At 40.1% G+C, this 24661-nt stretch overlaps 1 protein-coding gene across 8 annotated transcripts in view; it reads right to left on the minus strand.

Annotated features, from left to right (window-relative positions):
• elavl4 (ELAV like neuron-specific RNA binding protein 4) overlaps window positions 1-24661 on the minus strand; it is a 115864-nt gene that overhangs the window by 45457 nt on the left and 45746 nt on the right. For all 8 annotated transcript variants that reach the window (XM_043699232.2, XM_043699227.2, XM_043699231.2 and 5 more), the window contains 2 exons: window positions 21968-22071; window positions 17980-18133 (listed from right to left, as the gene is read on the minus strand). In XM_043699232.2, coding sequence (XP_043555167.1) covers window positions 17980-18133; window positions 21968-22071 — 258 coding nt within the window. The remainder of the gene's footprint in view (window positions 1-17979; window positions 18134-21967; window positions 22072-24661) is intronic.

Raw genomic sequence — 24661 nt, forward strand, 5'->3', positions numbered from 1 at the left:
CATTTCATTCTAAGTTCAATGGTTTTGATAAGTATCAACACTTATAACTGTACCGCTGTTCATATCTTAAATCGCATCAAGTCTCACTCACTGATCACAGGTACTTGCTGACCTGCACTGGCTCCTGGCTTGGCAAAATCTCAACTATAAGATTCTCATTGTTTGTTTTAGAAACCCCTCATTCTGTGTAACCTCCCTAGGCCTAGAATCCTTCAAAGTCTCTACACTTCTCCAATTCGAATCTCTTTTGTATTACAGATTTTCACAAGCATTGTTACGTTACTTTGCATGCAATAGGTCAATTTATCTATTGTGAATATGTTAGAGTCTTATGCAAACAGTTTAAATTTGTAATGATACAGTATATGTTCTCACATGATGTTATTGTGTGACTTAGTGTGAAAAAATCTATTCTCATATTGCATTTGCTATACTTGTACATCACTTTAAATTTGTACTCTCTTGTTCATGCCCACATCACTCCAAGAAGGCCGGTTATCCTGTCACCAAGTCAACTTTTATTTACATGTGCATGGTACATGACACTGACCCAGCTGGCACAGAGCCAGCTCCTAAAGTGAGCAGAATGCCTGACACTACTGTTTATAGCTGTCAGCCAGGGTTCCTGATTGGACCAGATTAACAGCCCCAATCTGGAAACTCATATTCTATGAGATTCATTTGGCTGACATCATTCCAATCACTACATTGCCTGCCCCCCCCCCACCCCCCCCACCGGTCCAAGTCCTGGGATGTAGCTCCGTTTGTTTTCCTATAGCTTCTCCTGGGGCATTTTTGCACCAGATCTGGATCCTCTGGCTCTGCCTTGCATATGGACGGTGTGTGCTGCCCTGTGATCTGCCTCGTGCACCCACAGTGTCTAGGCCGAAATTCATCATCTTTTTAAGGTGGCAACTCAATTGAGGCTGCAACATCTGCCATGTCCTCAGAGGTTTCTTCAATGCTAACTCATGGGTTCTGACAGCCAGAGTGAATTTTGGTAAAGCCTGGTTCCGCAATCACTGATACAGCCGCATCTGTAACAGCCTCCATTAGGACTGGGTGACCATTTAACCAGACGTTTATTTTGATTGGCTCTCACTTGGATGTTGCTAGGCAATTTAACTGTTCCAAACCAGCTATATGAGGACTTTCCAGGGTTTGTGCTCTCCTGGATACTGGTCTATGAGTTCTCTTACTCAATTCAAGCCTCTTTTGCTGTCGCGAGTCTGCATACTGGCAGCAACTACAATGGTTTCCCAGCCCAAATCCTCAAAATTTTAATTGTTTGGCTGAGGCTTGGTTTTGTTTTGAGGTTTTGTTGTAGGCTGACCTAGGGTCTCTCTGTGCAGGATATGTCCTGAATGAAGTAATTCAATCACTTTCACTTAAGTTGTTTTCCCCAAGCCCATGATAGGAGTGTCCACTTGCCACATTTTCTAATGACAAATCGATTTGTAGTGTCTATTTGAAGTCCAGTTGGGCTTCGACCAGTAGGTGCATTTGCGTGGTTACATAATTAATCTCACATACTAAGCGGTCTCTCAACACCTTACTTAGGGTTAAACCAAAATCTGCCAGTCAAAATTCTGATACGGATTTGTCTGGTTGTCAAACTGTCAAGTAAAACCAGTAGCATCTCAGACTTAGAAGAGATTGGGATTGTAATATTCCTTAGCTAAATCCATCAACTCTTGAAAGGTTTTAGCATTTGGTGCCTCTGAGTAAGTTAGGCTTCTAATAACTGAAAAAGCTGCAGGTCCACATACTGTCTGGAGAATCGCTTGTTACTTTTTGTCTGCCCCAATGTCATTTGCCTGGAAAATTAATGCATTCTTTCCACATACTGAGCCCATTTTTCGATGGCAGAATCAAACAAGTCAAGTTTTCCAATTAGCAGCATGCTGCCAGAAATGCTTACTCCAATTTAAAGACGACTGTTATAAGTGCATCTCTGTAGTGACATATTTTTCTCTTGTTCGCCATCGAAATAACTCCATGAAGGCAGGTATCCCATCATCAAGGCACCCCTAATTTACGTATACATAGTACATGACACTGACCCAACTATCATAGAGCCAGCTCCTAGAGTGAGCAGAACTAAAAATGCTCCTGTTTATTTCTGTCAGCTAGGGTTCCCTGATTAGGGATATCGGTGTGGTCCAATCAGGTAACTTACGTTCAATGAGAACCACCTTGTTGACATTACTACACTTCCACCAAAATACATAACCTCTCAGCTTTCTGCACTGAACTAAATCTGCCAACTATCTGTCTACTCTACCAACCGTTTGGACTTCCACACTGTTCTTCTCATAGTTTAAAATGCTGCCAAGTTTCATATCATCCTCAAACTTTGAAATTGTCCCCTGTGTCCCAAGATCTAGATCACTGATATGCATCAGGAAAAGCAAGGAACCCAATATAACTTCTGGGGAAGTTAAATTCAAACATTACTTCAGCCCAAAAGATATCAATTGACCATTACCCTCTTATTTTTATGAATCCACTAATTTTGTGTTCAACTTGCTATTCGCCCCTTTACTCCATGAGCTATAACTTTGCTCATAGGTCTGTGGTGTGACACTGTACTAAACGACTTTTCAAAGTCCGCGCACACCACATCAACCATATCTCTTCTAAAAACGTCAAGTTTGTTAAACACAATTAGAAATCTGTGTTGGGTCAACATAATCAGACCATCTTTTTCCATGTGACCATTATTTCTATCACAAATAATTACTTCTATAAGTCTCCCCATTACTGAAGCTAAACTGACTGACTTGTAATTGCTCATTCTTGCAAACTTTTGTGAACAAGCTTTTAATCTCCACAATTTGCCAGTCCTTTGTTGTCTCCCGAGACTAAGGAAGATTGAAAGATTATGGCCAGTGACCCTGCAATTTCCATTCTCACTTTTTTCAATATCTTAGGATGCATCTCATCTGGTCCTGGTGTTTTTTTAAACTTTAAGTATTGAAAGTTCATCCAATACTTCTTCCCTTTTAATTTTGAATCTTGCAGTGACAAAGTGTTCTCCTCTGTCACCATGGCCTAGGTAGATTGACGTCCTTGGTAAAAACTGATGAAAAGTACTCACTTAATACCTCTGCCATGCTCTATGACTCCATGTATAAATTCACTATTAGGGTCCTAATTATTCCAAATCCTCGTTTTACCAACTTTTAACTATTTATGTATCCTAACCCTGTAGAAAACTTTGGGATTCCTCTTTATGCTGGCCATTTGTCTTTGCTCATAACCCCTCTTCACTTCTCTCATATGCTTTCGTATTGTACTATAAATCTCAATTATATCTTTACCTGTCATAAGCATACTTTGTTCTCTCTATCTCAATTTCTATTTTATATTTCATTTGAGGAACTCTTAATTTGTTTGCCCTACCTTTCTGTTTTGACTAGGGCCAAACCATTTCTTTTTAAATCCCTGGTAATCACTGGCTAAGGTCTGATTGTATCTGTTTCAATGTCCTTCATAAGTTTATTTTTACTAAGGTTTTAAAACTATCAAATGGTTTGTAAGCATAACACCATAAACATGCAACCACAGAAGATATAAAGGTAGTCTCTTTTTATTTTTATGCTTTTTAAAATTGTAGATTTAAATGAGAAAGAACAGTTTTAGAACCAGGATTTTACAAGGATTGCTGCATGTTTTGAAAAACTAGTAACCTGACATTTATGGGCAAGCATAATTTAAACACCTGCTTGAACAAGCAGTAACTGAAGTTTTGATTGCAGACAACTAGAACTGAGGGATTCTGTATTCAGATGAAGTTTTGGTTGGGAATAAGAAGTTGATTGGTTTATGGACCAATAACCAATTATCTACGGAAAAGGCTTTTTGCCGACCAGCAACAATATAATTGGTTCTCAGGTAATTAAAATTGGGTTTGGGAACAAGATACAGAGAGAAATAATAAAATCTCCACCAGCTCAAAAGCTGTTTCTCTGCTTTCTGTGGTCGAAACCCACTTTAAATCTGAAGAAAACCAATGTATCTTTCCTTAAGTAGTTGTTGTAAGCAACTTTTAATTGATAAGACCCTGTCCCTCTTGCAAACCAGTGAAAGCATTCAGAAAAGGAAAAGCCAAAAAGAAATCTTCTGATCAGCAAGAATTAACTCAATGGATTTTGTAAACAAAGACTAGTGCATTCTGTCCACGTTTTTTTTCCTATGTTTATCTTGTCTGTGTGTAAGGAAGGCTTTATAAGGGCATTAGCATTTTACATAGAATGTTATTTGCTGCTGGTTTATAACTGGTTACTAGTAGCTGGGGTCTAATTATTTGAAACAAATAGTAATTCTTGTTAAGTACAGAAAACTGACCCATGCTTTCTATCAATGTGGGTCTGAAAGTCAGGTAAATTGGGGAATTTTATTTGCTTATTTTAAAATCTTTTACGTTTGTGACAATTCTGGGAATAGCAGGGCTCAATTTCCAGTATACCAGTGCATTGTGACAAAACTTATAATGCTCCAGAATATTAGCTGATCCAATTTAGTTCAAACCAATAATAAACATCACAGAAAGCAGGGCATTAAACATCTCTACTGGTGGTGGAGAGGCCCATAAGCATTGTTGACGTGTCTTTATGTATTTTACCATCTTGTAAATAGTAATACTGAGGTCAGTCTATCTTTTGATTATATGGATAGAAAGACATAATGGCATTATAGCTGTGAATAAAAGTGAGATGAAAATTGGAGATGACCGGAAAGCTAATCATTCTACGACTAAGTGGTTTTCTGCAGCCTTCCCTTTGCTGCCTAGGTTGTCAGGGAGTATTATTTCTTTCAATAAGTTTCCAACTACATACTCTGCACCTAGAATTCACATTCCTGGCACTGAGACAACAGTTCTAAATAGAATGAATTGCATTACTAGTGCTATAAATTCTTCACAATGTGTATTATCAGTAAAGTGGATAACTGTTCATTATCCTCACTATCCCACACAACATATTCTGTGAATGAACTATCTAAAAATGACATATTGCAATTCTTATTTTTAAAAAAATATCCTATTTTTGTCACATTAGGTTTTGTCAGATATCACAGATTTATGTAATTTATTACACTGCAATTCTTCTGAACCCATTGAAACTTACACAAAAACATAAGAATCAAGAACAGGAGTAGATAATTCAGTCCCTCAAGCCTGCTCCGTTATTTGATACGATCACAGCTTATCTCATCTTAGCTTCAAATCCACTTTCCTGCCCACTGTCCATAACACTTCAACCCTTTCGTAATTGATAATTTGTCTGTCTCCTCCTTAAATTTACTCAATGCTCCAGCAACTACCACCACAAGAGGAAGAAGAAGGCTTACGTTAGGATGAGATCTGATAGCTCACTTAGGGCGCTTGAGTTTACATGTTAGCCAGGGAAGACCTAAAGAGACAGCCAGGAGGGGACGTGAGAAGTCATTGGAGGATAGGATCAAGAAAAACCCTAAGGATTTCTACAGGGATATCAGGAATAAAAGAATGACTAAAGTAAGATTAGGGTCAATCAAGGATAGTAGTGGGAAGTTGTGCATGGAGTCAGAGGAGATAGGAGAAGCGCTAAATGAATACTTTTCGCCAGTATTCACACTGGAAAAAGACAATATTGTCGAGGAGAATACTGAGATACAGGCTACTAGACTAGATGGGATTGACGTTCACAAGGAGGAGGTGTTAGCAATTCTGGAAAGTGTAAAAGTAGATAATTCCCTGGGCTTTATGGGATTTATCCTAGGTTTCTCTGGGAAGCCAGGGAAGAGATTGCGAGCCTTTGGCTTTGATCTTTATTGTCGTCATTGTCTACAGGAATAGTACCAGAAGACTGGAGGATAGTAAATATTGTTCTCTTGTTCAAGAAGGGGAGTAGAGACAACCCTGGAAACTATAGACCAGTGAGCTTTACTTCAGTTGTGGGTAAAGTGTTGGAAAGGGTTATAAGAGATAGGATTTATAATATTCTGGAAAGGAATAAATGGATTAGGATAGTCAACATGGTTTTATGAAGGGTAGGTCATGCCTGACAAATCTTACTGAGTTCTTTGAGAAGGTGACCCAACAGGTGGAAGAGCGTAAAGTGGTTGATGTGGTGTATATGGATTTCAGTAAGGCATTTAATAAGGTTCCCCACAGTAAGAGATTGCACAAAATACAGAGGTATAGGATTGAGAGTGATTTAGCGATTTGGATCAGAAATTGGCGAGCTGAAAGAAGGTGGTGGTTGATGGGAAATATTCATCCTGGAGTTCAGTTACTAGTGGTGTACTGCAAGGATCTGTTTGTCACTTTTATAAATGACCTGGATGAGGGCATAGAAGGATGGGTTGGTAAATTTGCGGATGACACTAAGGTCGTTAGAGTTGTGGATAGTGAAAAAGGATGTTGTAGGTTACAGAAGAACAGAGAGAAGGGCTGAGAGGTGGCAAATGGAGTTTAATGTGGAAAAGTGGATATTCCCGGAAATACATTCAGGGAAGTTATTTGGGTGGAACTGAGAAATAAGAAAGGGATGATAACCTTATTGGGATTGTATTTTAGACCCCCTAATAGTCAGAGGAAAATTGAGAAACAAACTTGTAAGGAGATCTCAACTATCTGTAGGAATAATAGGATGGTTATGGTAGGGGATTTTAAATTTCCAAACATAGACTGAGACTGCCATAGTGTTAAAGGTTTAGATGGAGAGGAATTTGTTAAGTAGGTACAAGACAATTTTCTACTGGAAAAGGTGCAAAACTTGACCTACACTTGGGAAATAAGGCAGGGCAAGTGACTGAGGTGTCAGTAGGGGAGCACTTTGGGGCCAGCGACCATAATTCTATTAGATTTAAAATAATGATGGAAAAGGATAGACCAGATGTAAAAGTTGAAGTTCTAAATTGGTGAAAGGTCAATTTTGATGGTATTAGGCAAGAACTTTCAAAAGATGATTGGGGGCAGATGTTCACAGGAAAAGGTACGGCTAGAAAATGGGAAGTCTTCAGAAATGAGATTACGAGAATCCAGAGAAAATATATTCCTGTTAGGGTGACAGGAAAGGCTGGTAGGTATAGGGAATGCTGGATGACTAAAAAAATTGAGGGTTTGGTTAAAAAGAAGGAAGCATATGTAAGGTATGGACAGGATAGATCGAGTGAATCCTTAGAAGAGTATAAAGGAAGTAGGAGTATACTTCAGAGGGAAATCAGGAGGGCAAAAAGGGGACATGAGATAGCGTTGGCAAATAGAATTAAGGAGAATCCAAAGAGATTTTACAAATATATTAAGGACAAAAGGGTATCTAGGAAGAGAATAGGGCCCCTCAAAGATCAGCAAGGCGGCCTTTGTGCGGAGCTGCAGAAAAAGAGGGAGATACTAAATGAGTATTTTGCATTAGTATTTACTTTGGAAAAGGATATGGAAGATATAGACCGTAGGGAACTAGATGGGACATTTTGCAAAATATCCATGTTACAGAGGAGGAAGTGCTGGATGTCTTGAAATGGGTAAAGGTGGATAAATCCCCAGGACCTGATCAGGCGTACCCTAGAACTCTGTGGGAAGCTAGAGAAGTGATTGCTGGGCCTCTTTCTGGGATATTTGTATGATCGATAGTCAGAGGTGAGGTGCCGGAAGACTGGAGGTTGGCAAACGTGGTGCCACTGTTTAAGAAGAGTGGTAAGGACAAGCCAGGGAACTATAGACCAGTGAGCCTGACGTCGCTAGTGGGCAAGTTATAGAGTCATAGAGATGTACAGCATGGAAACAGACCCTTCGGTCCAACCCGTCCATGCCAACTAGATAGCCAACCCAATCTAGTCCCACCTGCCAGCACCTGGCCCATATCCCTCCAAACCCTTCCTATTCATATACCCATCCAAATGCCTCTTAAATGTTGCAATTGTACCAGCCTCCACCACATCCTCTGGCAGCTCATTCCATACACGTACCACCCTGAGTGAAAAAGATGCCCCTTAGGTCTCTTTTATATCTTTCCCCTCTCACCCTAAACCTATGCCCTCTAGTTCTGGACTCCCCCACCCCAGGGAAAAGACTTTATCTATTTATCCTATCCATGCCCCTCATAATTTTGTAAACCTCTATAAGGTCACCCCTCAGCCTACTTCAGATAAATGCGAGGTGCTGCATTTTGGGAAAGCAAATCTTAGCAGGATTTATACACTTAATGGTAAGGTCCTAAGGGAGTGTTGCTGAACAAAGAGACCTTGGAGTGCAGGTTCATAGCTCCTTGAAAGTGGAGTTGCAGGTAGATAGGATAGTGAAGAAGGCATTTGGTATGCTTTCCTTTATTGGTCAGAGTATTGAGTACAGGAGTTGGGAGGTCATGTTGCAGCTGTACAGGACACTGGTTAGACCACTGTTGGAATATTGCGTGCAATTCTGGTCTCCTTCCTATCGGAAAGATGTTGTGAAACTTGAAAGGGTTCAGAAAAGATTTACAAGGATGTTGCCAGGGTTGGAGGATTTGAGCTAGAGGGAGAGGCTGAACAGGCTGAGGCTGTTTTCCCTGGAGCGTCGGAGGTTTACAAAATTATGAGGGGCATGGACTCGGTAAATAGGCAAAGTCTTTTCCCTGGGGTCGGGGAATCTTGAACTGGAGGGCATAGGTCTAAGGTGAGAGGGGAAAGATATAAAAGAGACCTACAGGGCAACTTTTTCACACAGAGAGCGGTATGTATATGGAATGAGCTGCCAGAGGAAATGGTGGAAGCTGGTACAATTGCAACATTTAAGAGGCATTTGGATGGGTATATATATAGGAAGGGTTTGGAGGGATATGGGCCGAATGCTGGCAGGTGGGTCTAGATTAGGTTGGGCTCTAAATTGAAGGGTGATAGAAATAGGACAGATATCAGAGGTAGTTTCTTTACTCAGAGAGTAGTCGGGGTGTGGAACTCACTGTCTGCAACAGTAGTAGATGCACCAACTTTAAGGGCATTTAAATGGTCATTTGACAGGCATATGGATGAGTTTGGAATAGTGTAGGTTAGATGGGCTTCAGATTGGTTTCACGGGTCAGTGCAACATCGAGGGCCAAAGGGCTTGTACTGCGCTGTAATGTTCTATGTTCTACTGAGGTTGTGAATTCCACAGATTCACGACCCTTTTAAGTCATTTCTCCTCATGAGATAAAGTCTGCTACCCTTTATCCAAAAACTATGACCTCTTGTTCTAAATTGCCTCATGAGGAAACATTCTTTCTACATTTACTTTGTCAAGCCCTTTAGCATCTTATATACATCAATTAAATCTCCTCTCATTCTTCTAAACTCCAGAGTATAGGCCTTAACTGCTCAATCTCTCTGGAATCAATCACACAAACCTTGCAAACTGCCTTCAATGCAAGTACATTCCTCCTCAAATACGGAATCAAAATTGTACACAATGCCCCAGATTCAGTCTCACTAATGCCTTATTCAGTCTCCTACTTTTATGCTCCATTCCTTTAGCAATAAATGCTAAAATTCCACTTGCCTTCCCTGTTACCTGCTATATTTCCTTACTAGTTTTCTGAGATTTATGCACAAGGACACCTGAATCCCACTGCACCAAAGCACTCTAAGGCTTCTCTTCATTTAGATAGTAAGTTGCCTTTCTGTACCTCTGACCAAAATGGTCACACTTATCCCCATTAAACTTCTTCATTATCAAAGTTTGCCTCATTGACCTAACCCATCCATATCCATCTGTAAATTTCTTATATTTTAATTGCGATTACTTTGTCACCTATTTTGTGTCATCCGCAAATTTGGCTATAGTATTTTCTATCCCTACATCCAAGTTATTAATATAGATTTAAATTGTTGGGGCCAAGATGCAAACCTACTGGCACCCCACTACTTGTACTGTGCCAACCAGCAAAGGCCCATTTATCCTGAGTCTCTGATTTCTGTTGTTTTGCCAATCCTCTATCCAAGCTAATAAATTACCCCTAACCCCATGTGATCTTACTTAGTGTATTAGCCTGTTCTGTGGCACCTCATTAAATGCCTTCTGGAAGTCCAGATATACTAAATATACAGGATTCCCATTATCTAAATTTTAAAATTCTATTTTACTTAATGAGAAAATAAATGTGATTTGCAAACGATATGGTCCAGAAATTCCTTATATTTCATTCTTAGGTAGATTTAATTGTGCTCAACTGATGATCCATAAATTGGAGCCAGGGCAGGTACTAACTTACCTTCTTTCTTTTTGTGTAGTCAATGGTCATTTAATATTCTGTACGCAATCCAAGCATGGAAAGTTAAAGAGTCAATTTTTGCACAGATTTTGTGGGAAGTTTTGAATTGCTGCACAGAATACAAACCACACTGGCTAATGCTACTTACAGTCTCTCAATGCATTTCTCTCAGATCAGGTGAGGCAGGTTGTGGATTTTATTGTAATACCTTGATGCAATGTAATCTCTTCTTCAGGTCCTGTCCAAAAAATATTTTTTAAAAGAGTCCATTGCTAATTTTCCTAGAAGAATTGATTGCAATTGCTTTTGGAAAACTACTGCAGGATTTTGAGCCCCATCAAGGGACAAGAAAGTTAAAATAATCACACTGGCTATCTCAGAAGGAGAAACTGGGGAAACTTGTAAATTATGCAAACTGACCTGACTTATTTTGTATACATCAGATTAGTGCTCCAAACATTTATTTAAAGTTTTTTATTCCAGTTCTATTCTTTGTTTTGATGAATCCTTGGATTAATTTTGGCTCCAGGTACAAGTTTTAGAGGCAGGTTGAAAATTGTGTGTGTGTTCATTCAGAACCAAAAATAGGCTGATTGGGATTTTCCAATTGGTCTCCAGGTTCCCACAAGCAAGGCTGAGCAGATTTTAACGCTATGTAATAGTGGCCTTCCAGGTGGCATCCCTATCATTCGTGAGATGAAGAGACTATTCCTGACTATCTGAGTGCAGGAGCACTGATAAACTGTCTTGTAGTCAGAGTTCTCATCCCTATCCCTATGTAGTGGCCTGATTGCAGTGTCATTTCTGAAAATTTGATAGAAAATGTTGAATACCAGGAGTTTCATTTCAAAGTACCAATTCCCTTTCTTATCCTCAAGTAAGCCCGAATGGCCCTTCAGCTTCAAAAATTCATCCACTCTCATTACTTAGACAAGTCAGGTAAGGGGGACTCACCATGAGTCACTATTTTCCCAAAGGGCAAATTTGGGATCCAGAAACAGTGACCTGCTTCCCTTTGCCCTTAATCTTGTCCATTGCAAGGTACAATGAACCTAATATTACTGGGAAGTAAGTGATAGGTCAAATGTCTAATGGTGAATTTTCCTTATTTACATTTTGACTCAACATGCTTTCCTGTGTGTATTGTGTGCCCAGTTCAACCATCTGCAAGTTTTCTTTTTGTCGATGACAAAGGGGAAGAGATCTGCACATCCAGTCTTGCATAAAACTCTCCCCCGTCCTTTCAGTTGATGTTTAAGTCACAAATAGAATCACATGAATCTTTAAGAAATAGCCACATTCAACTGATACCTGTGACAACAAATTATATTTACATTGTGCTCTTGACATAAAGAAATGTTCCAAGGCGCTTCACAGGAGCATTTCAAAACAAGGTGTGCTATTGAATGATCTCAGGAAATACTAGATTTGACAAGCAAAAGCTTGTTCAAAGAAGAAGGCTTTAAGGCGTTTCAAAGGAGGTAAGTGGGGTGGAAAGGCAGAGAGGTATAGGGAGGATATACCAAAGCTTCAGATTTAGGCCACTCAATGGGTTGCCAAGGGAAAGTGATTAAAGTTGTAAAGTGGCACCTAAAATCAGAGCTCCACAAAAGACCAGAGTTTGAGCAGCATATTTCTCAGAGAATTGTAGGGCTTTAAGTAATGAAAAAGACAGGGAAGGGTGAGGCCACTGTAGGACTTGAAAGCAAAGATGAAAATTTTAAAATCATTGGGTTGCTGGTTGAAAATCAAAGTAGGTCTGTGAATGAAGTGGTGCTAGGGGTACCGAACTTGGTGCAAGTTAAAACACAGACAACAGCTTTAAATGGCATTAGGTTTGCAGGGTGGAGAAAGTGGGAGATTATGATCATAGAAACAAAGAGTATGCCATTCAACCCATTAAGCCTGTGCCGACATTCAACAAGATCATGACTAATCTGTGGCTTTAACTCCATGTACCTGCCTTTGGCCCATATACCTTAATATCTTTGCTTAACAAAAAATTATCTATTTCAGATTTAGATTAGATTCACTACAGTGTGGAAATAGGCCCTTCGGCCCGACCAGTCCACACCGACCCTCCGAAGAGTAACCCACCCAGGCCCATTTCCCTCTGTCTAATGCACCTAACACTCTGGGCAATTTAGCATGGCCAATCCACCTGACCTGCACATCTTTGGACTGTGGAAGGAAACTGAAGCACCCGGAGGAAACCCACGCAGACACGGGGAGAATGTGCAAACTCCACACGGACGGTCACCCAAGGCTGGAATCGAACCTGGGACCCTGGTGCTGTGAGGCAGCAGTGCTAACCACTGAGCCACCGTGCCGCCCCATTGCTCCACTGCTATTTGTGGAAGAGAGTTTCAAATATCTACCACTCTTGATGCATAGAAGTACTTTGTAACATCTCTCCTGAATGGTCTGGTCCTAATTTCCAGATATACCCCCTAGTTTTATAATTCCCAACCAGTGGAAATAGTTTATTTTCACCTACCCTGGTCTTTTCCTGTTAATTTCTTGAAGACTGTTAATGAGATCACCCCTTAACCTTCCAAATTCCTGAGAAAACAGGTCCAAACAATTTTTATAATCTCTCTTCATAACTTAACCCATGAAGTCCAGGTATCATACAGCATAGGAACAAGCCCTTCACCCTGCCATGTCTGTGTTGATCATATGTTATTCTAAACTAATGCCATCTGCCTGCACATGTAGTATTCCTCTATTCTCTGCCCACTCATGTGTCTGTCCAAATACCTCATAAATGTTGTTAGCTTCGATCATGTCCCCTGGCAATGCCTTCTAGGCAAGAACCACCCTCCACATTAAAAAAAACTCCTTCACACATTACCTTTAAACCTTCGCTGTCTCACCTTAAACCTATGCCTCCTAGTATTTCACATTTCCACCCTGGGAAAGAGACTCCGACTATCAATTCTATCCTTGTCTCTCATAATTTTATCCAATTCTATCAGGTCGCCTCTCAGCCTCCAATGTTCTAGCAAAACCAATCCAGGTTTGACCAACCACCCCTTATAGCTAATACACCTCAAACCAAGCAACACCCTAGTAAATCTTTTCTTCACCCTCTCCAAAGCCACCACATCCTTCCTATAGTGTGGCAACCAGAACTGTGCACAGTACTCCAAATGTGGCCTGACCAAATTCTTATACTGTTACAACATGAGTGGCCAACTTTTATATTCAGTGCCCTGAATGAAGGCAAACATAACCTTTGTCTTCTTTAACACCTTATTCATTTGTGTTGCACACTTTCAGTGAGCTATGGACTTGGACCCCAAGATTCCTCTGTATCCCAATGCTCCTCAGGGTCTTGCCATTTAGAGAATACTTTCCTTTTGCCTTTGACCCCATCAAAATACATCTCCTTATACTTGTAAATTGTATCATTGTTATGAATTCACCTGGCCAGGAACACATTGGAATAGTTAAGTCTAGAGGCAATGGAGGCATGAGTAAGGATTTCAGATGAAAATTGACAGATAATCTTTGTGATGGCATAAATACAAGGTCAAGAATGATATCAATAGTACGAACAGACTGGCTTATACTTTAGGCTGATGCTGGGAAGATAGATGGAATCAATAGTTAGGAATGAGTTTGGAGTGAGAATTGAGAACAATTGCTTGACTGTTCCCACGATTTAATTGGAAGAAATTTCTGCTTATCCAGGAGTGGATGTTGGACAAGTAGTCTGACAATTCAGCCACTGTAGTTGTAGAGAGAGAGGTGGTGGTGAGATAGAGCAGGTTTTACCACAAATTAACACTGTGCTTTTGGTTGGTGTTACTGACAGACAGAAAGTGAATAAGAAATAGGAAGGGACCAAGGATATAGCCTTCTGGAACAAAAGAGGTAATAATCTAGGAATAGGACAAAAAGGCATCACAAGTAATTCTCTGGCTATAATTAGATAGATAAAAATGGAACCAGGTGAGAGTAGTCCCATGCAGAAGACACAGGATCGGGTAGTCGAGTGTATCAAAAGTTACAGACAGATGGAGGAGGAGGAGGAGGAGGAGGGCAATTCCACCTTTGTTATTGTCAAATAGTTCTTTGTACCAAAATAACTAATGCTGACATCGTGTTCTTGAACTTAAGATAAAAGTTTACATTTTCAGTGCTTACTGACTGAACCTTAATAGAAATTAGAGTTGGTACTGCTGCACAGAGATACTCAAGCTCACAACCACTATGATCTTGCATCGCATTGAAGCATACTGCACCCAAGTATGGTTGGGCAAGATATGTTAACTCGTTGTAAATAAGAGAAACTGTCTCTCCTGTGTTTCCCATTTATTGAATGCTGAATACAGATATCTAATGGCCAACTGCAAATGTGTCAAGAAATCAGGATGCAAACTGTGCACAGATCTGAGAAAGGTATTGATTTAAACATACAGTTTGCATTCAGCCCTTGACAATATCGGGCACGTATATCAATCAGCTTATAGTGCTTTGCGTGATCTGATAAAATGCAGCTCTCAGAACAGAATGAATCTGAAAAAACTTGCAAAACTTAATGAGTGAAAATCCATGACAGTTCATGCTGCCATTTACAAAAGAAAGCACAATAAAATCAAAGATTTCAATTCAAAACATTTATTGGAGATAGTCCTGTTCCTTGAAAGAATGAATATTGTCACAACATTGTACGTGGTCACCTGGAATATTGGGTCCATATGTCCAGAAAATTATGGAAAAAGTTAAAGGAGGGGAGGGTTCAGCAAAGGTTATTAATTTTTGAGAACAACTAATAGGACAGAAAGTATGGAAAGGGTCTGGAATATAACTTCAGGCAAAACAGAAACGGGGATAATTATGAAAATGGGACAGTCAATGTAGATTTGACAGTGTTGTACTTAAATTTTGCAGGACATGAAACAAGGTAAATGAGCTTATGGAACAAATTTAAATTAGCCAGTATGATATTGTGAGTATCACAAAGAGGTGCCTGTAAGGGAAACAGGGCTAGCTGCTAAATATCCAAGGACACACATCCTATCGAAAGGGTAGGTAGATGGGCAGAAGGGGCGAGGTTGCCTTGTTAGTAAGAAATGAAATTAAATCTATATACAGTCAGAAGGCATAGAATCTATGTGGGCAAAGTTGAAGAACCACAGATGAGAAAAGAGTGTGATGGGACTGGTACAGACCTCTTCACAGTAGTTAGGATGTGGGGAAGAAAATAAATCAGGAGATAGAAACGACATGTAAAAAAGGCACTATTATAACAATCATGTGGGACTTCAATATGCAGGTGGACTGGGAAAAACAGGTTGCCAACGGACTTCAAGAAAAGGAATTTGTGGAATCTCTACGAGATGGTTGATTGGACCAACTTGTGGCAGAGCCCACTAGGGAACAGGCAACTATGGATTTGGTATTGTGTAATGAGGCAGACTTGATTAGGGAACTTAAGGTGAAGGACCCCAACGGGTAGTGACCATAATATGATAGAATTCACTTCATAGTTTGAGAGGGAGAAGATGGGATCAGATGTAATGATATTACAATTGGCTAAAGGTAACTGTAAAGACATGAGGGAGGAGCTGGCCAGAGTTGATTGGAAGTGCAGCCTATCAGGGAAGTCAGTAGCGCAGCAATGGCAGTAGTTTCTGGAGGTAATTCTGGAGGCAAACCAGAAATCCTAAGGAAGAAGGAAGATATTAAGGGGAGCATGATGCAACCATGGCTGACAAGGGAAGTCAGGGACAACATAAAAGCAAAAGAAAAAGCATATAGCATGGTGAAGATGAGTGGGAAGCCAGAAGATTGGGAAGCCTTTAAACACCAGCGGAGGTTAACTGATAAAGCATTAAAGGGGATAAGATGAAATATGAGAGGACGTTAGCAAGTAATATGAAAGAAGACTGCAAAACTGTTTTTTATACATCTGAAATGCAAGAAGGAGGCAAGAGTAGACCTTGGACTACTGGAAAATGAGGTTGGAGAAGTAGTGATGGGGATTAATTAATGGTGGAGGAACTGAATAGAGACTTTGCATCAGTTTTCCCATTGGAAGACACCAGCAGCACACCAGAATTTCAAGACAGTCATGGGGCAGAGGTGAGGACATTGGCCAACACTTAGGAGAAAGTGCTAAGGAAGCTGAAAGGTTTCAAGGTGGATAAAACACCTAGATCAGATGGATAATATCTGAGAGTTCTGAAAGAGATGGCTGAGGAGAGTGTAGAGGCTTTGGTGGTGATCTTTCAGTAATCACTGGAGTCAGGGAGGGTCCCAGGGGATTGGAAAATGGCTAATGCAATACTCTCTGTTTAAGAAGTGGGGGGAGGCAGAAGACAGAAAACTATAGGTCAGTTAGCCTGACTTTGGTTGTTGGTAATATATTAAGAATCCATTATTGAGGATAAGGTTGTGGAGCACTTGGAAGTGCATGGTGAAATAGGGCTGAGTTAGCATTACTTCATTAAGTGGAGGTCATGCCTGACAAATCTGTTAGAATTCTTTGAGGAGGAACCAAGCAAGTTAGACAGAGAGCCAGTGTATGTGATCCATTTGGAAGCCTTTGGCAAGGTGCCTTATAGGAAGCTCCTAAATAAGATAAGAACCAATGGTGTTAGGGTTCAGATACTGGCATGAATAGAGGATTGGCTGACTGGCATAAGGTAGAAAGTAGGGTTAAAGGGGTTTTTGTGAGGATGCCAGCTGGTCACTAGTAGAGTTCCGCAGGGGCCAATGTTAGGACCACAACTACTCATTTTATATTTTAACAATTTGTATGAAGGAACTGAGGGTATCGTTGCTAAGTTTTCAGATGACACAAAGATAGGTGGAGGGAAAGGTAGTTTTGAGGAAGTGGGGAGGCTGCAGAAGGACTTGGACAGGCAAGGAGAGTGGACAAAAAAGTGGTAGATGGAAGACAATGTGGGAAAGTATTATATACTTTGGTGGAAGAATAGAAGTAAAGATTATTTTCTAAGTGGGAATCTGAAGCACAAAGAGACTTGGTACTCCTAGTTCAGGATTCTCGACAGGTTAACATGCAGACTCGTTTGGCAGTTAGGAAGGTAAATGCAATGTTAGCTTTCATTTCAGGAGACTAGAATACAAGAGCAGAAATGTATTGCCAAGGCTGTATAATGATCTGGTCAGATCAAACTGAAATTTTTGGCCTCGGCAAAGATGAGTTGGAGTGATGGGTCTGTTTCATACTGTACGACTTCATGTCTCTTTGAAGTATGTGCTAGTTTTGGAGGGGTCCAGAGGAGACGTACAAGAATGATCTTAGGCAAGTAGGGCTTTTCACATGAGGAGCAGTTGAGGACTCCAGCTCTGTATTTGATGGAGTTTAGAAAGATGACAGGGCTGATTGAAACTTACAGAATACTGAGAGGCCTTGATACAACGGATATGGAGAAAATGTTTCCACTAGGAGGGGAGACTAGGATTCTAGGGCACAGCCTCAGAGTGAAGGGACAACTCTTTAGAACAGAGATAAGGAGGAATTTCTTCAGCTAGAGGGTGGTGATTCTGTGGAACTCATTGCTGTCGAAGGCTGTGGAGGCTAAGTCAATAAGTATATTTTAGACGGAGCTAGATAGGTTTCTGATTGGTAAGGGGATCAAGGGTTATGAGGAGAAGGTGGGAAAATTTGGTTGAGAAACATGTTAGCCATGATCAAATGACAGAGCAGACTTGATGGGCCAAATCTCCTAATTATGCTCTTTATATCTTATGATCTCATGGAAAAAGTAGCAGCATCAATGACACCTACCAGTGACTTGGTCAACTAAAATTCTGGAAGTGATGATTCGGCCATATTGTGAAAACATCTGCTCCAATTCTTTCTGAGTCATAGATTTAGGAAGGCCACTAACATACAAATTAGCATCACGAATTGATGCAGAGCTTGGACGAGCATAAGAAACCTAGAGAAATGATAAAAGCAAGAAATTCTGCTAAATAAGCTTTTATAAAAATAGGAAGTATTGAATAGTAGCTTTGGAACAATTTGTACAATTCCTGTCTTGCTAAAATATCTTCTGCCTATCCATTTATGATGAAAAAGGATAAATTTGTACTAAAGATATTTTCAACACAATCCACTTACTTGCCTTGTGTAATTGTATAGACAAGAAAAAAATTGTGAACTTAATTTTTGCCATGTGAAACATAATCTACTTTTAAAGCTTATTGAGGTTATTGCATTAAGCTTATCCATACACACATAAATTATAATAAAGGTAATAAACTGAGAATATGTGCTACAAAGAGTTAGAGCTTCTGGTAAATAAAAATCATTGAGAAAATCTAAAGCTCTAATTTTAACCAGGAATGAGAATGGAAAGATGGCAAATCCAACAGCCCTCAGGTGTGTTGCAGAAGCAACAAGAGCAATTGTACTCATCCCTTCCACATGTAGGGGAAAAAAAACATGCAAAAGACTTTTATTAGTAGCTTTGTTAGGCTGTAGCAAGCCCTTAAAAATCTTAAGTAATATGGGCTCAACAAATTCTGCTCTGTAGCAAAGTATTTTCAGGGGTCAATAAACAGGAGTAAAGCCCCTTATGTATATATAGAAAAAAATTGCCATAGTCCTAGAGGACCAAAAGGCTCTCTCATTAGTCAGAGACAACCAGTGATGAGTTTAACCTGAGGGTCACTGCACCTCAAGAGAGGGGTGGGGTTGAGAAGGCAAGTCTTCGTGGTAACCTCAGCTGATCCGGGAATAGTGTTGGCATCACTCTGCATCAATAGACCAGCCATCCTACCAACAGAGCTAACTGCTTACTGGCCTGCCTTATTTACATATATCTTATGTATAAATTGGCACCAGCATCCAACACAATATCAGGTATAATTTAGTGTGTCCCAAAATTGCACATTTATGCCTGTGTATGGACCTAACAAGGAATAGTTTCTAAACCTACCTATAAAATTATGAGGGGCATGGATAGGGTAAATAGACAAAGTCTTTTACCTGGGTTGGGGGAGTCTTGAATTAGAGGACATTTGTTTAGCATGAGAGGGGAAAGATTTAAAAGGGACCTAAGGGGCAACTTTTTCATGCAAAGGGTGGTGCATGTATGGAATGAGCTGCCAGAGGAAGTGGTGGAGGCTGGTATAATTATAACATTTAAAAGGCATCTGGATGGGTACATGAAATGGAAAGGTTTAGGGAAATATGGGCCAAGTGCTGGCAAATAGAACTATATTAATTTAGGATATCTGGTTGGCATGGATGAATTGGATTGAAGGGTCTGTTTCCATGCTGTACATTTCTATGACTCTATCATCACCTTAACTGGCAATACATTACAGAAATTCAGGACACGAAATTCAACTTTCTAGTATGAAATTAAGAAGTAAAAACTCAGGTGAAGATTATATTAAGGAAAATCACCAATCATGTCACCTAGGAGAAAGTGAGGACTGCAGATGCTGGAGATCAGAGTAGAGAGTGTGGTGCTGGCAAAGCACAGCAGGTCAGGAGCAGGAGAATTGACGCTTCGGGCATAAGCCCTTCATCAGGAATGAGGCTTGTGGACCAGGGGGTGCTGAGAGATGGATGGGAGGGGGTTGTGGATTGGGAGGAAGTAGCTAAGAATACAATAGGTAGATGAAAGTGGGGGAGAAGCTGATAGGTCAGAGAGGAGGGTGGAGCGGATAGATGAGATATATGGACAGGTCAAGAGGGCGGTGCCGAGTTGGAGGCTTGGGACTGGGATAAGGTGGGGGCAGGGATAATGAGGAAACTGGTGAAATCCACATTAATCCTATATGGTTGCAGGCAGAAGATGAGTTCTTCTTCTAGGCATCGGGTGGTTAGAGTTTAGCGATGGAGGAGGCCCAGAACCTGCATGTCCTTGGTGGAGTTGGAGGGGGGGTTGAAGTGTTCAGCCACGGGTTGGTTAGTGAGGGTGTCCCAGAGATGTTCGCTGAAATGATCCGCAAGTTGGCATCCTGTCTCCCAATGTAGACGGGACCACATTGGGTGCAATGGATCCAGTAGATGATCTTTGTGGAGGTACAGGTTAACTTGCGGATCGTTTCAGAGAACATCTCTGGGGCACCCACACCAACCAACCCCACTGCCCTGTGGCTGAACACTTCAACTCCTGCTCCCACTCCACCAAGGACTTGCAAGTCCCTGGTCCTCCTCCATCGCCAAACCCTTACCACCCGATGCCCAGAGGAAGAACACCTCATCTTCCACCTTGGGACCCTGCACCCACATGGGATTAATGTGGATTTCACCAGTTACCTCATTTCCCCCCCCCCCCCCTACATTTACCCCTTCACCTAACACTACTGGTAATTTAGCCTGGCCAATTCACTTAACCTGCACATTTTTGAATTGTGGGAGGAAACGGAGCACCCGGAGGAGAAGAAGGGCTAATGCCCGAAATGTCGATTCTCCTGTTCCCTAGATGCTGCCTGACCTGCTGCGCTTTTCCAGCAACACATTTCCATCTCTGATCTCCAGCATCTGCAGACCTCACTTTCTCCACCCGGAGGAGACCCACGCAGACACGGGAGAATATGCAAACTCCACACAGAGAGTCGCCTGAGGTGGGAATTGAACCCAGGTCTCTGGCGCTGTGAGGCAGCAGTGCAAACCACTGTGCCACCCGCAAATCCCAATCCCAAGCCTCCAACTTGGCACCACCCTCTTGACCTGTTCATCGTCTTTCCCATTTATATGCTCCACCCTCCTCTCCGACCTATCACCTTCTCCCCCATCTTCATCTACCTATTGCATTCTCAGCTACCTTCTCCCCCAGCCACACCCCCCTCCTATTTATCTATCAATTATCCCCCCCCCCCCCCCCCCCCACCTCCTCCAGTTCACAAGTCTCATTAATAATGAAGGGCTTATGCCTGAAATGTCGATTCTCCTGCTCCTCGGATGTTGCCTGACTTGCTGTGCTTTTCCAGCACCACATTCTCAACACCAATCATGTCACTTCAAGCTTAAATGCAAATAGCGAAACAGGATGAAAAAGTAAACAAAAGTTTTAATATTTGATTCTATATTAAATTCAAATTTTTTTTTTCTGTTTACCCTCTGAAGGTTGGATGTCTTAAATGTGTTGATGGAGGTATCAGAAAGTTTATTTTGAGATGAAAGGTTGTAGTCAACTGTTCAGAGTGTGAACTGCCTGCCGGATGGGTAATTTTGACAGTATTAAGGTAAAAAAAGGTAATATTGATTCAGCTGCTTGTTTTACATTTTTCCAAATTTTCACTCACACTGAAATCGTAATAGGCAGTTCAATTAATATCAGCCATTTTACAAACTAACTTAAGTCCAAATGGCATAATGGCTCAGCGGTTAGCATTACTATCTCACAGTGCTAGGGACCCAGGTTCAATTCCACCCTCGGGTCTGTGTGGCGTTTGCATGTTCTCCCCTTATCTGCGTGGCTTCCTGCCGGGTGCTCTGGTTTCCTCCCACAATTCAAAGATGTGCAAGTTAGGTGGATAGGCCTTGATAAATTCCCCATAGTGTTAATGGATGTGTAGGTTAGGTGTATTAGCCACAGGAAATGCAGGATTATAGGGCAGTGGGATTGGTTTGGTTGGGATGCTCTTCAGAGGGTTGGTGTGGATATGTTGGGCGTTATGGCCTGTTTCCATATTGTGGGAATTCTATGATATGTGATTTAACAATTGCACAAGGCATATATTTTATTTCATGAAAAAACTTTTAATATGTACCTTAAAAACCAATGCTCAAAAGCAAATAGGATGCCACTTACCTTTATGGTCTTGGTCTGAAGTCTAAGCCCATTTAAAGTATTAATTGCTTTCTCTGCATCCTTTGGATCAACATAGTTCACAAAACCGTATCCCAAACTTTGCCCTGTTTAAGAGGAAGTATAGATGGCCAAATATTAGTTTCTGAAAAGTAGTGTCTCACTACAATGCAACTCACAATGAGCAACTGATGCTCCCTGAAAAGAGTAATGTAATTTTCAGGTTCTTTTCAAAGAAAATGAAGCCTTTCCTCCTCCCACTCTCCATTCCACTTCCTCCTAATTCATGCAATCAAATTATGTCTAACCCTATATTGTAGGATAATATTAATAGAGGATGCAAATGTCTAAGCTTTGTTTGGTAACAGAATATTTCAGTAAATCAAATGAAACTGAATGTGATTTTCTGAAATTTTTCCATGCAACTCCAAATTAATTAATACTAAAATTAAAATATTATCAATTTTTAAAATTTCAAAACATTAAGCATACCTAAATTTAAATTTCATATTTATTTATTTCTGTATAATTTTTAAAAAAGTGTTTGCATAAATGACAACATCACCAGAGGAAAGTGGAATAGAATAGGTCCAAATCTTAGTCCCTTAGTAGGAATGGAACGATACAAAATTAAAATTGTTGTGTTGCACTATTTGTTCTGCTCCGACTCAAATCTTGATCATCACATTTCCTAAGGCTTTCTGCTGGCTGTTTAATTACTACATGCAAATGAGGTTCCTTTGATGTACGTAGGACAACTGATTGCTGCATGTGCATTCCCCAATTACTTTATACCAGATGGTGAAGCATAAAAGGCCAAAAGATAATTAAGTACAGAACCACTTTTACGAACATTGAAATAAGAACAAGAGTGGGCCATACGGCCCTTGAGCCTTCTCGGTTTCTTACTAAGATCATAGCTTGAGTTCTACATCATTTTTTCACCCTATTCTTATGTCCTTTCATGAACAAAAATTTATTATTCTCAGTCACGAAACACTTATCAATCAAGTATCCATATCCCCTTGGGGCAGAAAATTAATGACACCCTGAGTAAAGAAATTTCTTATTTCAGTCCTAAATGGCTAACATGAAACTAAATCCTGAGACTAATAGCTGTAGTCTAAACTTCCCAGCCCACAAAAAACTCATCGGTAACATGGTAATATATAAAAGGAAAAACAACTTTATTAAATCTGCTGGTATATCTCACATCAAACTAATACATGAAATCTAACTTATATTTGTGAAGACTGCAAGTTCGATTTCACCTCAAATACTGTGTACGGTTTTGGTTCTCTTGTCAAAGGAAAGGTATTTCACCATTGGATGTAGTCTGAGAAGGTTCACTAAGTTGATCCTGGGCACTGAGAGATTTTCTTATGAGGACAGGTTGAGTAGATTGGGCTTTTACTCTTTGTAGTTCAGAAGGTTGAGAGGAGATTTTATTGAAACAAATAAGATTTTTAGGGGGCTTGACAGGGTAGATACTAAGAGATTGTTTCCCTCTGTTGGAGACTTAAGGACCAAATGGCATTGTAAAACAGTAAGGTTCACCAATTTAAGGCAGAGATGAAGAGGAATTTATTCTCTCAGAAGACAGTGAATCTGTGGAATTCTTTAATACAGAGGGGCCTGGAAGCTGGGTCATTAATGTATATTCAATACTGAGATAGGCAGATTTTAAAACAGTCAGGGAATCAAGGATTATGGGCAAAGACAGGGAAGTGGAGTTGAGGATTATCAGGTCAACTTTGATCTCATGGTTAAGCAGACTCGATGAGTCAATGGCCTACTCTGCTCCTATGTCCAATGATACAATATTAATTCATTCTAACCTTTAGTTTTATTAGGATTACACATGGTAAATTTCTTGCCTTTATTTACTAACAAAATTACCTTATTTGGTTAAACTATTTTATCTGTGACATATTATTCCCTTTTTGCAATTTTTTCCATGCAATCTAGTGCTGAACTGCAATACCTTTTTATTCGATGTGAATAAAGTAATAGAATGTTCCAGCTCAAAAGGAGGCCCTTAGGCCCAATCTGTCAATGTTACCTGGTTCTTTCTAAAAGCTCCTCATTTATCTCCTTTTTCATGCTATTTCCTCAGAGCTCTGCAACTTATTCCTGATCAACTGTATATATAGTTCCCATGTGATAATTTAAATTTTGTCTGCTAACAATACGTTTTGAGACAGTGCATTCTACATCTTACCAAAATTTCAATTATCTCCCCATACCCTCCTTCTCCACTTAAAGGGAAAAAAAAGTGTAAAAACATATGAGTGAATTCATTAATTGTCACATCAAACTCATGCTGTAGAAAAATCTTATTTAACAATGCTATGTCTACTAGATATTTCTATTATGGTTCTGATTGTGTGAAACAACTTGTGACGGTCTCTCATGGCGTGATGGTTTCAGAGGGTAAAGACACTAATATAATTGCATGAATTAACAATATAAACATTTTATATTACATGAATCAGTTTGTTCATCATGTTACTTTAAATACAACACCATCTATTTATCAAATGTTTTGGACATCTGTGAAATAGAATCCGAAATTGAAAGGAGTTTTGAAAATTCGATATTTTTCTGCTAAATTGTTGCCTATCATTTAATACATGAAGTTCTAGGTTTGTGTGACTTGAAAAATAAATCTGATATAATGTGTAATCAAAATAACAT

This window comes from Chiloscyllium plagiosum, unplaced genomic scaffold (genome assembly GCF_037043375.1).
Source record: "Chiloscyllium plagiosum isolate Xiang-an unplaced genomic scaffold, Cpla_swu_hap1 HiC_scaffold_9, whole genome shotgun sequence".
Taxonomy (NCBI): domain Eukaryota; kingdom Metazoa; phylum Chordata; class Chondrichthyes; order Orectolobiformes; family Hemiscylliidae; genus Chiloscyllium; species Chiloscyllium plagiosum.